The sequence below is a fragment of the Bison bison genome, unplaced genomic scaffold (assembly GCF_000754665.1).
Source record: "Bison bison bison isolate TAMUID 2011002044 unplaced genomic scaffold, Bison_UMD1.0 scf7180017864037, whole genome shotgun sequence".
In the NCBI taxonomy this organism is placed as follows: domain Eukaryota; kingdom Metazoa; phylum Chordata; class Mammalia; order Artiodactyla; family Bovidae; genus Bison; species Bison bison.
In genome coordinates, this window is record NW_011494609.1 from 11,501,489 (window position 1) to 11,515,960 (window position 14,472).

Sequence of the window (14,472 nt, forward strand, 5' to 3'; positions counted from 1 at the left end):
AAATAATCATCTGAAGGCAACAAGCAATCCTTGTCTGTTTTGAATTAAAATTTAAGTTATCCATAGTTTTCATTAAAATTCAGTGGGGTTAATAATGGATCTGTGACATACAGGATAACTTCCAAGGAAAAACAAATTTCCATCAAATATGGGTCAACAGGGGTTCACTACTTTTCATTTCTGTTTCTTGGAGAATAAAAGTATGTTGTTGTTTAGTTGCTAAGTCCAACTCTTTTGCAACCCCATAGACTGTAGCCTGCCAGGTCCTCTGTCCATGGAATTCTCCAGGCAAGAATACTGGAGTGGGTTGCCATTTCTTTCTCCAGGGGATCTTCCGAACCCAGGGATCGAACCCGTGTCTCCTGCATTGGCAGGTGACTGAGCCACCACAGAAGTCTGAATAGAGGTATAGCACAGAGGTAATTCTCCAAGGACAAACTAAACCCAACAGGAGCTAAGTCTAGGCAAGTAGCCCAGTTAGGCAGGACAATGCACGTCACGTGAAATATCGCACTAAGAGAGCTAGTCCAAGTAAAAGAGGTAGATAACATGGTGCCTGGCAGACACGCAGAAAGTGCTCATCAAATCATATAGTGCTAGTAAAATTAAAAGTACAATTAAACTGACATGTAGCCAAACATCAAAACTCTGACTTTAAGAAAAAAAATTCAAATAAGAGTAGATGGAGGTTTTAGGAGAGAAAGAAAGACAAAGATGGACACACACTCAACACTTGGGTAGTCCTGAGTGGCACCTTGAGGTATCCCTTGGGTAGTCCTGAGTCCATACAATAAAGTGCCTGTGGTTTCCAAAACCATGAACTTACTCCCACCCTAACACTGATAAACTCACCCTGAGGTTGAGCCTGCCCCCAGACAAGGCCACTGCCTTCACATATCTTGGAGTATCTCAAAAGACTTCATTTAGAAGATGTGTACTTATATTTATTAATTTTATTTGTACTATTTTTGTTAACAAAAGACCATGTTTTTCTTTCTACCACTGCATTGATATTCACCTAGAAAAGGAGAGTCAGAATCCTACAAACTAGAAAATAATCTTTTGATGTACTCAGATAGGTAGATATTATTTTAGAAAGAAAAAAAGGCATAGCATCTGAATGACACATCAAAATAGCCTTATATCCTTGCAAATAATGAAGTAGGAAATGGCAACCCACTCCAGTCTTGCCTAGAAAATTCCATGGACACGGGGACCTGGCAGGCTGCAGTCCATGGGGTCTCAAAGAGTCGGACATGACTGAGCACACACGCCTTGCAAATAAACACACAACCATCTCTTAACCTTCTCAGGGTGTGAAGATCTGTCTTCCTTGAGGGGTTGGCTCAGGCTTCCTTCCATGAGAAAGTCCTTTCCTTCTCTACTAATTTCATGCATTTCCTTTCAAGGACTCTAAAAGCCAATGTATCTTTTGAAAGAGCAGATGAGCTAATGAACTACAAATCCTTGTACCAAAAATTTAAAAACACATACAAATCTATGTGAACAAAAGTAAGTTACCTTCTTTCTCTGTCCTGGAGACACAGCAGCAGAATATTATAATCAGAACAATGATCAGGATCAAAAGCAATGACAATGACACAGCAAGTAGAACTATGGCCCAGGTAGGCAATGATGTACCTGGTTTATCAATACTGTCTATAAGGTAGAAAGGAGAAAAAAATATATTTTAGTGTTGCTTGCCATTGTCAAGGGTATATAATCACTGAATCTGCCACACCATAAATTAGAATACATTTTCCGACAATATTGTAACTATTGGATCTGCTACAGCCAGATGTCAAAGGCCAAGTTCCCTTCAGTGTGATTAAATATTCAATGTTCTACAGTATCTTCCATTACTTTCTCATCCATTTACTGCTACTAATAAATACCTGCCTAGTAACACAGTCCAAACATTCTCTGGTCAATGCCTCTAACATTCCTGAGAGGTGGATAAGCTAGGCTGTGCCACTCCCTAAGGTTGGAACAGTGGTTTCCATGCTCTGATATCATTTACTTACTCAAGAAATGCTTATTGACCAGATACATGCCCAGGAGTAGGATTGCTGGATCAAAACTCTAATTTGAAAAGCAACAGGCACCCCTTTGTTCACAGCAGCACTATCCACAATAGCTAAGACTGGAAGAAAGCTAAATGTCTATCAACAGATGAATGGGTAAAGAAGATGTGGTACACAATGGAGTACTAGTCAACCACAAAAAAAAAAAAAAAACGAAATAATGCCACTGGCAGTAGCATGGGTGGACTTAGAGATTATCATACGAAGTGAAGTAAGCCAGAGAGAGAAAGACAAATATCATATGATATCACTTGTATGTGAAATCTCAACTACAACACAACTGAACATATTTACAAAATGGGAACAGACTGACAGCTTCAAACACAAACTTACAGTTACCAAAGGGGAAAGGGGGTGGAGGAGGGATGAATTAGGAGTTTGGGAATAGTGGATACAGACTATTACATATAGAATGAATAGACAATAAGGTTTACTATATAGTACAGGGAAATATAATCAAAATGCCCTGTGATAAACCATATACCACCTGATGTGAAGAACTGACTCATTGGAAAAGACCCTGATGCTGGGAAAGACTGAAGGCAGGAGGAGAAAGAGACGACAGAAGATGAGATGGTTGGATGGTATCACCGACTCAATGGACATGAGTTTGAGCAAGCTCTGGGAGTTGGTGATTGACAGGGAAGCCTGGTGTGCTGCAGTCCATGGGGTCGAAAACAGTCGGACACGACTGAGTGACTGAACTGGACTGACCTATTCAGTGTTTCAAGTCATGCCTCATCACCGATTTATTTTCAGGAATGGAAACAACCGGTAAACTCTTGGAGTTGCTGTTATTTTATTTACATTAATGTATCCAGCAGTACTATAACATTGTAAAGGTGCTTCCCCCCAGAAAGTAATGACAATGATGATGTGATTTCCAAGTTGTTCATGGCAAAGTCATGTTCCTTAGAAAGAGTTTTGATGTACACAGCTTTAAATAGGGTTCTGAAATCATGATCATGCAAACTACATTGTGCTAATTAAGCAAGCCAGAAGTAGTAAGAAAATTTGTAATTATTCTAGAAATGTCTAGATAATTTTAAAAAGTGCAATCAAAACAAAAAGGAGAGCTGGGGAGAGAAAGAAAGAGAGAAGAAAAGCCATTTTGATCTTTCATGGCCATGCCCTAGTGGGCACTTTCCAATACATGTGGTATGGTTGTCTAAATTGAAATTTAATCTAATTTAAATTACATACAATTATATACAATTACATACTCAGCACCAGTCATACCAGCACATTTCAGGGCTCAGTTAGCCCAAATAAAGAACCTCACCTTCATCAGGGAGAGTCCAGTGGGATCACACCACCTTCCCAATCTTTCCCTGATGGCTAATAAATGCATGAAAAGACGTTCAACGTTGCTCATTATTACAGAAATGCAAATCAAAACTACAATGAGGTATCACCTCACATTGGTCAAAATGGCCAGCATCAAAAAATCTACAAACAATAAGAGAGGGTGTGGAAAAAAGGGAACCCTCTTGCACTGTTGGTGAGAATGTAAATTGATCAGCCATTATGGAGAACAGTATGGAGATTTCTTTAAAAACTAGGAATAAAACTACCATATGACCCAACAATCCCACTTCTGGACATATACCCTGAGAAAACTATAATTGAAAAAGACACATGTACCCCAATATTCATTGCAGCACTATTTACAATAGCTAGAACATGGAAGCAACCTAGATGTCCATCGACAGATGAATGGATAAAGCAGCTGTGGTACATACATTCAATGGAATATTACTCAGCCATAAAAAGTAAAACATCTGAGTCAGCTCTATGAGGTGGGTGAACCTATAGTCTATTACAGAAGTAAGTCAGAGAGAGAAAAACAAATATCGTATACTAGTACATATATATGGAATCTAGAAAGATGGTACTGATCAATCTATTTGCAGGGCAGCAATGGAGACGCAGACATAGAGAACAGATTTATGAACATAGTGGGGGAAGGAGAGGTGGGACAAATTGAAAGAGTAGCATGGAAACAAAATTTTTAAAAATTACCATATGTAAAATAGATAGTGGGTGGGAATTTGCTGTATGACACAGGGAGCTCAAACTCCATGCTCTGTAACAACCTAGAGGGGTGGGACAGGATGGGAAGTGGGAAGGAGGATCAAAAGGGAGGGGACATATGTATGCCTATGACTGATTCATGTTGATATATGGCAGAAACCAACACAATATTGTAAAGCAATTATCCTCTAATTAAACATAAATTTAAAAAACAACTTTATAACAACATGTTTAAGTTGATCTGTTTAAATGTGAATTGCTTTTCAAGAAAGTCTGTCACTCAACTCTGGGTTCTTGGGTAGCATCTCAGTGTAAATGTGTGCTATTTTATTAGATATCAGTCATTAGAAAAATATTAAAACAAGAGACTTTCTATGAAGAAAAATAGGATTTGCTTGTAAATCAATGGTCTCCCCACACTTTGGAACCAGAGACTCTAGCTGAAAAATGTCTCTTGGATTTTCTTACTTAGAGTTTTCCTTGAAATCATAGTTTAAAAGTTAAAGGCTCAGAATAAGTTGCATGAGTGGTTATAGATGATCACTAATGCTTTGATGATAAGGCAATGGCAACCCACTCCAGTACTCTTGCCTGGAGCATCCCATGGATGGAGGAGCCTGGTGGGCTACAGTCCATGAGGTTGCTAGGAGTTGGACACGACTGAGCAACTTCACTTTCACTTTTCACTTTCATGCATTGGAGAAGGAAATGGCAACCCACTCCAGTGTTCTTGCCTGGAGAATCCCAGGGACGGGGGAGCCTGGTGGGCTGCCGTCTCTAGGGTCACACAGAGTTGGACATGACTGAAGCGACTTAGCATCAGCAGCAGCAATACTTTGGTGCTGACCTCTGGGTGCTGACCTCTGGATGAGCAATGATCCCACTGCAGAATAATCCATAGACTTATCTCAAAACAAGCCCTGAAATCCAGAGAACTCTGAATTTTGAAGAACTATATAATATAAAAAGATATTTTCCATTTGTCCTTCATGCAAAGCTTCTCTGCATTACCTATGATGGCCTTTTTATATTTCTTTCTTTTTTAAACATCTCATATTCAATGCCACCTTAAATGTCTGTGAAACTGGCCACTATAAGGTCCATTCTTCCTATACTTCTCCTTCTATCTAAACTAAATTGTTCCCACAAAGACTGCATCTTATTCTGCTTATACCCCAAGCAACAGGCATATTAAAATTGGGCATGTTGAACCAATGAATCAATCGATGGATGGATAGATGAAGAGACTGTTTCCTTCTGACTCTGCATGGAGAAGAGAAATCTGTACACTACACTGTCAGCTGCAGCTGAGCCAGAACTGGGACTCACATTTCTCCTCATATTGAGATGCTTGGACAAGGATTACAGGACTTTAGAAAAGTCAAAACTAATATGTATCTCCACATCAGCCATCATTCTTCTGAGGTAAGCTAGGACAGATAGAGGTAAAAAGAGATTTACCCCCCCAAAAAAATGAAGGGGGAGGTAACAGAATTATCACTCCCCATATCATCCTCCCTAGCCCCATAAATGGAGCTTTAAAACAAGTCAGTCCTTAAATTAGGAGTTTCAGATTAACATATCAGTCAGTCAGTTCAGTCACTCAGTCATGTCGACTTTTTGCAATCCCATGGACGGCAGCACGCCAGACTTCCCTGTCCATCACCAATTCTCGGAGTTTACTCAAACTCATGCCCATTGAGTTGGTGATGCCATCTAGCCATCTCAACCTCTGTCATCCCCTTTTCCTCCTGCCTTCAATCTTTCCCAGAATCAGCATCTTTTCAAATGAGTCAGCTCTTCGGATCAGGTGGCCAAAGTATTGGAGTTTCAGTTTCAATATCAGTCCTTCCAATGAATATTCAGGACTGATTTCCTTTAGGATGGACTGGTTGGATCTCCTTGTAGTCCAAGGGACTCTCAAGAGTCTTCTCCAACACCACAGTTCAAAAGCATCAGTTCTTCGGTGCTCAGCTCTCTTTATAGTCCAACTCTCACATCCATACATGACTACTGGAAAAACCATAGCCTTGACTAGACGGACCTTTGTTGGCAAAGTAACATCTCTGCTTTTGAATATGCTATCTAGGTTGGTCATAACTTTCCTTCCAAAGAGCAAGTGTCTTTTAATTTCATGGATGCAATCACCATCTACAATGATTTTGGAGCCCCCCAAAATAATCTGAAACTGTTTCTACTGTTTCCCCATCTATTTGTCATGAAGTGATGGGACCAGATGCCATGATCTTAGTTTTCTGAATATTGAGCTTTAAGCCAACTTTTCACTCCCCTCTTTCACTTTCATCAAGAGGCTCTTTAGTTCTTCTTCACTTTCTGCCATAAGGGTGGTGTCATCTGCATATCTGAGGTTACTGATATTTCTCCTGTCAGTCTTGATTCCAGCTTGTGCTTCTTCCAGCCCAACGTTTCTCATGATGTACTCTGCATATAAGTTAAATAAGCAGGGTGACAATATACAGCCTTGACGTACTCCTTTTCCTATTTGGTACCAGTCTGTTGTTCTATGTCCAGTTCTAACTGTTGCTTCCTGACCTGTATGCAGATTTCTCAAGAGGCAGGTCAGGTGGTCTGGTATTCCCACCTCTTTCAGAATTTTCCAGTTTGTTGTGATCCACACAGTCAAAGGCTTTGGCATAGTCAATAAAGCAGAAATAGATGTTTTTCTGGAACTCTCTTGCTTTTTCCATGATCCAGTGGATGCTGGACCAATTTGGTCTCTGGTTCCTCTGCCTTTTCTAAAACCAGCTTGAACATCTGAAAGTTCATGGTTCATGTATTGTTGAAGCTTGGCTTGGAGAATTTTGAGCATTACTTTACCAGCGTGTGAGATGAGTGCAGTTGTGCAGTAGTCTGAGCATTCTTTGGCATTGCCTTTCTTTGGGATTGGAATAAAAACTGACTTTTTCCAGTCCTGTGGCCACTGCTGTGTTTTCCAAATTTGCTGGTATATTGAGTGCAGCACTTTCACAGCATCATCTTTCAGGATTTAAAATAGCTCAACTGGAATTCCATCACCTCCACTAGCTTTGTTCATAGTGATGCTTCCTAAGGCCCACTTCACTTCACATTCCAGAATGTGTGGTTCTTGGTGAGTGATCACATCATCATAATTATTGGGGTAGTGAAGATCTTTTCTGTACAGTTCTTCTGTGTATTCTTGCCATCTCTTCTTAATATCTTCTGCTTCTGTTAGGTCCATACCATTTCTGTCTTGTATTGAACCCCTCTTTGCATGAAATGTTCCCTTGGTATCTCTAATTTTCTTGAAGAGATCTCTAGTCTTTCCCATTCCATTGTTTTCCTCTATTTCTTTGCACTGCACCACTGAGGAAGACTTTCTTATCTCTCCTTGCTATTCTGCATTCAAATGGGTATTTCTATATTTAAATAGATAAACAACAAGGACCTACAGTATAGCACAGGAAACTATACTCAATATTTTATAATGATTTAGGGAAGATAATCTGTAAAAGAATATATACCTGGATCACTGTGCTGTATACCTGAAACTAACACAGCATTGTAAATCATCTACACTTCAACTTAAAAAAATAAAAATGAGATAAAATACAGTATATGGTCAAAAAACAAGCCAGTCCCTTAACATCAGTCACATGCAGAGAGTAACATGACTCATCCCCTTGCTCCACAGAAAGCAGACTCCCAAGCATCACCTGAAATGCTTGCTGTGCTCATGGATTCAGAGCCAGCTCCCTCGATGCCAAGTCAGGGGTACCCCAGGTGATTCTGAGGCAGGTGGTTGGTGATCCACACTTTGAGAATCCCTGAGTGCAGTCAAGATATAAATACTGCCCAAGCAAACTGCCACATTCCAGGGAACCCCTATATTCTCCCTCCCACTGATATGATGACAAAATTATTAAACCCAGAACTGCTTTAGGATATTCACACTCTGTCCACTCTTCAGAAGCCTTGTGACTTAGAGAGCTTCGGGTTCCATGTCAATAGAACAATCAAATTTCATGGTCACCGTGTGTCTATGCTCCCTTTAGCCTGGGGCTCACATGTTAGTAACAATTCTCAGCCCACCAGGCTGTTCAGAAACTCAAGAGGCATGGGTCAAAGTGCCAAACACTGTGAGGTCCAGCGCGTGTGTTCCAGATTGCAGTGCTCATCTTAAATTCAGTCTGATGAACTCTTTTTACAAACTGAAGTTTGAAAAAAATAGAAGCTTTTATAAGAAGGGAGCCAGTGTAGGTGGGTCTGGTTCAAGATTCAAGAGAAAGGCATGAAATCCTTACTGGAAAAGTCAACACACTGTTGACTTACTCAAACGCTCTATCGGGGCGTTTCCTTTGCTGCTGGAAAAAACTCTCAGCATGCCAACTTGGGTCAGCTGTTTCTTAGCATGACAATCTTCCCCCTAATCTTGTACAGCAAGATAACCCTAGGGAGGGCCTATTTGAAGGAAGGGAGGCCACCTCACTGGCATGGGAGACAGAACCAAGAAAGAGAGAGGGTGATATTGCACCCTGCCTGCCTCTCGTGTCCCTTAGTTTAACCACCAACTTCAAAAGAGGGATGCCTGCACTCACCTAAAAGCCCCAGGCTCTCACCAACATGACAACTTACATCAGAAACCACACAGCTCAGATTTTTGCTTCCTATTGGCTGTGACCTCGCTACACTGGGGGTCAAATCTCCCACAGAGTTTCCCACCTAAGAAAGATTTATGCCCTCTGTCTGCTCCAGGGGAACCCCAAGAAAAGCATGGGGTGTGCGTTTTAAACAGATATAATTTAGGATTGGAGCCACAGAGAGGAAACTTCCTTCAGTTCAGTTCAGTCGCTCAGTCATGTCCAACTCTTTGCGACCCCATGGACTGCAGCATACCAGGCCTCCTTGTCCATCACCAACTCCTGGAGCTTCTGCAAAGTCATGTTTATCGAGTCAGTGATGCCATCCAACCATTTCATCCTCTGTCAGCCCCTTCTTCTCCCGCCTTCAATTTTTCCCAGTATCAGGGTCTTTTCTAGTGAGTCAGTTCTTCGCATCAGGTGGCCAAAGAAAGGATTGGAGTTTCAGCTTCAGCATCAGTCCTTCCAGTGAATATTCAGGACTGATTTCCTTTAGGATGGACTGGTTGGATCTCCTTGCAGTCCAAGGGATCCTCAAGAGTCTTCTCCAACACCACAGTTTAAAAGCATCAATTCTTCAGTGCTCAGCTTTCTTTATAGTCCAACTCTCACATCCATACATGACTACTGGAAAAACCATAGCCTTGACTAGACGGACCTTTGTTGGCAAAGTAATGTCTCTGCTTTTTAATATGCTGTCTAGGTTAATCATAGCTCTCCTTCCTTACTTTAATAATAACTTTTAATTGATATCACAGTATGTATATATATATGTACACACATGCATATATATCACAGGTATCTATGTTTAGCATGAGGCTAAGTTTTAAATGAGCAAGGCTTCCCTGGTGACTCAGTGGTAAAGAATCCACCTGCCAATGCAGGAGAGAACGGTTCAATCCCTGGGTCAGGAAGACCCCTGGAGAAGGAAATGGCAAGCCACTCCAGTATTCTTGCCTGGAAAATTGGATGGACAGAGGAGCCTGGCCAGCTACAGTCCACTGGGGTCTCAAAAGAGTCAGACACTGCTGAGCAACTAAACAACAACAATTTTTAAATGAGCACATTTACAGTGGGTTGAAAGAAAGAGAAACAATAGTCCTATATTGATAAAATGAAAATCATGACAGTGAACAGAAAACACAATCTTGGAATGATCTCATCCATTACCCAACCCCTTCATCGTGCAAATAAGACACTCAGGATAAAGCTCCATTAAAGGTTAGCCAAGGGTGCTCAGAGCAGGGAAGCCCCAGAGTCTCTGACTCTTTATTCTGCCACGTTGGGTCTCTAATCTGGAAAATTCCTGCCTGGAAAGTTGCAGCCCAGGTCCTATAAGAATTAGGGACTCTCAGTGGACACCAGTCCCTGATTTGTGTCTTAGCAAAGGGTGTGGGCACAATGATTCAAGATGGAAAGCAGATTTGCAGGTACAGATGGATATACTACGGGCCTCTCTGGTGGCTCAGGTGATAAAGGATCTGCCTGAAATGGAGGAGACCCAGGTTCGATCCCTGGGTATATACCTGTTACCTGTTACCCACAAACAGTGACTAAGTAAGGTTACCTCCAAGTTCAACACCACCTGCCTTCCTCCCTACATTCCCTCCCATAACTGCGTGCACGCAAGGACTGCAAGACTGAATTTACACTGTGACTTTAATCTCAGATCCGAGATTGTCCTTTTCCCATCTGTGAAGAAAAGGAAAATAGATCCCAGGTGCTCTCACAGAAGTGCTCAGAGTTTTAAAAGGGCACATAGACTTTCTCAAAACCAGCAGGATGACTGCAAAATGTCACCACCAGAATGTGCAAAATATGCTCCTACGTGGACCAGAAAGGACATGGGAGATCACTGAAGCCACAAATAAATGAGAGCCGTGGCTCACTCTCCTGTCCTGTAGGCTCTGGTGCAGGCACCGGGTGTTTTAACCCACTTACTTCTCATACCAATAACCACCCTAGACGGTAGGGATTATTATTATCTGTTTCACAGATGAGAAAACTGAGGCTCAGAGAGGTTAAGTCACCTGCCTAATGCCACACTGTGAGTAAGAAGGCAAGCTGGGAATTGAGTCCACGCTGTCTGGCATCAAGCTGTGAAGAGTAGCATCTGATGAGGCTGGGCTGGGAGGCTGAGCCTTAGAAAGTTTCCATTTCAGTAGCTCCTAATCCTGCTTGCTCAGTAATTTGGGAGCTTTTTAAAATAATAATAATAATAAATGCTGGCTTCCAGACTACACAGACTGAGACAGAACTCTGGGGTGGGGCCTGAGAATCAGCATCAGTGTTAAAGCTCCCTTAACAAGCAGCTGAGGAGGGGAAATGCATATCCTATTCTCTTCCCTGCCCCTCATTTTACCCACAAGAAAACTATGCCACGAAGACATAGGACTCGCCCAATGTCACACAACTAGTGCCCAAACTCCAACAAGGACGGTCACACCCACCACTCTTGTCTGCTCTCAAAAGGACCACGTCCCACAGAACTCAGATCTCACCAGGAATTACCAGTCTACAAGGCAATCGTGTGTCCTAAAACTATGGCTTCACTTGCTCAGTCTACAGCCTGAACACTTGTAAGTTTGCAGAGAAAATGACCCAGACGGTCAGACAGAGGGTTGAGGGAGCTTGGCCCAAGGCAGGAGTGAGGGGGGTTTTCACCTTCTCGCTGTCTCTATGTCTGCGATCTTAAAGTCTGTATTACCTCTATAATCAAGAAAATCAATTTAAAAAGACACCAGCATGCGCCTTTCAATACACTTTTCTTTATAGAATCAATAAGTACTTCATGCAACCTTTTGGCTTAAACTCATCAAGCTTCCTAAGCTGTCAATGTCATTTTCCTCAAGGGCTCAAAAGGATTACCCCCAAATGAACACAAACTCCTTGCACTTTTAGGAAATGGGTGGCAGAACTGATGCTTTTATCTGATTCCTGAGGAAGCTTGAACAAGCACAGCCTCATGCACTCTCAGCTCTTCATAAACGTGGCTTGGCTTCCAGAAGCCAACTCCCCTAGCCCAGGTGGTAACGAGGTCTTCAGCTACTAAAACTTGCATAAAACACACAACACACCACCAGCCACCAGCTGCTCTCGATCTTGATGAATAATTTAGAAACAAATTACCCATCTCCAGATGAGTCCAATAAAATGGGTCTCATTGCAACATACACATCACGCTCTCCTCTGTGAAGCTGTTGGATCTCCAGATGCCATAATTAAGCTGCTCACTTCACTGGTGCCGGGCTAAGAAGAATTCAGTCGAGTTAAACCCTATCAAGGGAAAGTGAATGCCCCTCCCCTTTCCCTACAAAAGACAAACTTTGAGAAGCCAAAAGATTCAAAGCCTATGTTAGTTGGATCTGGAACACCTTCAGTCACACCAAACAATGAGACTGTCACTTCAGCAAACGCAGTTTAAATTCTGCGGGCCCCTTTGTAGTGCCTGATCACCTTCGGCAGGATATAGAATTTGAAGCTCTGTATGAACAGCATAGTAATGAGTATGTTGTCCGTAATAAGAAGCTGTGGGACATAAACCCAAAACAGAAATGTTCAACTCTATACGAGTAAGTGTCTTAACATTCCAACTGTTACATTGAGGCTGTCAGTAAAAGATCTTAAGTTGTTTTAAAAAAAAAAGACAAACTTTGCAGACAAGCTCATCTCCAGATCCATTTCTCCAAGGCATCATTAGTCAGACCAGAGCTCTTTGTTGCATTATTGCCTTAATAAAGTGTGTGGTTTGAACAGTTTCGTACCATTTGGTGCTAATAGAACTTTTTTTCCAATCTTCCCTTTCAAACCCTGGGTCATACTTTGTCACATTTAAACTGCCTGAAAGCAAGCTGGGTTGGCTCCTTGGAGAGATGGTCAATTCCAGGCCAGAACAGGGGTAATGCAAAGAAAATTTGGAACATTTGAATGAGCCAAGTGCTCAGAAACTAAGAGGGACACGTCAGAACACCAGAGCCAGCTGGAAAGGATTCCCCCTGGTCAAAATTGGAATATCAAAATGGATAGTGATGGGAGTAAATTACAATGTATTGGATAAAAATAAGTCCACACCAAACTGTAAAAAAAAAAAAAAAAAAAAAGAAGAAGAAGAAAGAAAAGGAAGAAAGAGACAGCGATGTCTCTTCTTTGCAGAAGAATGTGTGTGCTCATTTGTTCAGTCACGTCCAATTCTTTGTGACTCCCTGGACTGTAGCCTGCCAGGCTCCTTGTCCACAGGATTATCCAGGCACGATTACTGGAGTGGGTTGCTGTTTCCTACTGCAGGGGATCTTCCCAACTCAGGGATGGAACCCATCTCTTATGTCTCCTGCACTGGCAGGAAGATTCTTTATCACTGTGTCACCTAAGAAACCCATTACAGAAAAATGACAACTAAAAAATATAGAAAAATGGTGGAACCAGAAAATCATTCTTTTACAACCACCAAAGAAATAAGTGATTTGGGCAATGACTTATTCATGAATGCAAATATTATTAGGTGAAAGACTGTCAAGAAACAGATATTCACACAGTACTTGTAGATTACATATTAATTATAAAAGCTAAAATGTACCTTTACAATAAAGAAATCTGGGGGATGGTGCTTTAATCAGATGATCAAACTTATTACCAGTAATCAATAAAACTGGCATCATGCGCCCACATGACATTACTCATAACTTGGCAAAAATATTTGACCTTCATCAAGAATGTTGGGAAAACTCAGACAAATCCACATCGAAGGGCTTCTTGCGATAAAGGTCTGGATCCTTCAAAGATGTTTTTATTAGAAAAGACAAAAAAGGTGGGAGTACCACTGGATATTAAAGGAGACCGAAGAAGACATGACAACCAAAGGTAACACATGGTCTTTAGCTGGATACTGGCTTGGGGGGAGAAACATCTAGAAAGGACAATGGGAGAAATTTAAATATGAACTGAATATTGTATAATAGTATTGTATCAATGTTAAAGTTCCTGACTTGCAAGAACATTGGAGTTAATTAGAATGGCCTTGTTCTTATGATACATATCCTGGGGTATTTAGGGGTAAAGTGTCATAAACCTCCAAGCAAATCTTACATGGGAAAGAAGGAAAGAAGGGAAGGAAGGAAGGAAAGAGAGAGAGGAAAAAAAATTGTAAAAATAGGGAGGGAAGGATGGACAGAAGACAGGGAGGGGGAAGACAAGGAGGGAGGGAGGGAAAGAAAAGATGAGAGAGAGAAGCAAACGTGAGAAGGTGTTCACATCTGTTGTGTCTAAGTGAAGATACATTGGTACTCCTTGTACTATTCTTGCAACTCTTCTAAAGGTTTTTAATTGTCCAAACTAGTAAGGAAAGCAAGTTAGGTTTGCATTCTAGCTTCCTCTTCATATACATATATAGTCTTAGTAGGAAATAAACTAAATTCTTTGGAGTCTCATAAGCTGAAATAAGTTAACCCTGACTTAAAAAAAAAAAAAAAAACCCACAGATCTCTGTGATCTTTACCATCAAAAAGACAGATATTCACAGAAGCAGGTCAAAGCTCTGGCAGTCCTGAGCTCCCATTTCTGTTGGCAATCACCAGCTGGAGCTGGTCCACCTGCTCTGTGTGGATAGGGCATGCTGTCTGATTCCTAACAAGCCCCTACGATCTGTCTCCTACCTGACACGTGTATTCACCCATGCTTTCATTTTTGTCGTCTGCCTGGTCTCTGGGGGTGTCTGAGTTGGAGAAAAGGGCCAAACATCA

The 14,472-nt window shown here is 41.4% G+C and overlaps 1 protein-coding gene across 3 annotated transcripts in view; it reads right to left on the reverse strand.

The window, feature by feature from the left end:
- The window catches only part of IGSF5 (immunoglobulin superfamily, member 5), a 54,366-nt gene that overhangs the window by 16,830 nt on the left and 23,064 nt on the right, over positions 1-14,472 (reverse strand). The window contains exon 5 of one of the 3 annotated variants that reach the window (XM_010834945.1): positions 1,522-1,659. The exons of the other annotated variants lie outside the window; for them this stretch is intronic. Within the exon in view, the coding sequence (XP_010833247.1) occupies positions 1,522-1,659 (138 nt within the window). The remainder of the gene's footprint in view (positions 1-1,521; positions 1,660-14,472) is intronic. 3 annotated transcript variants of the gene reach the window in all.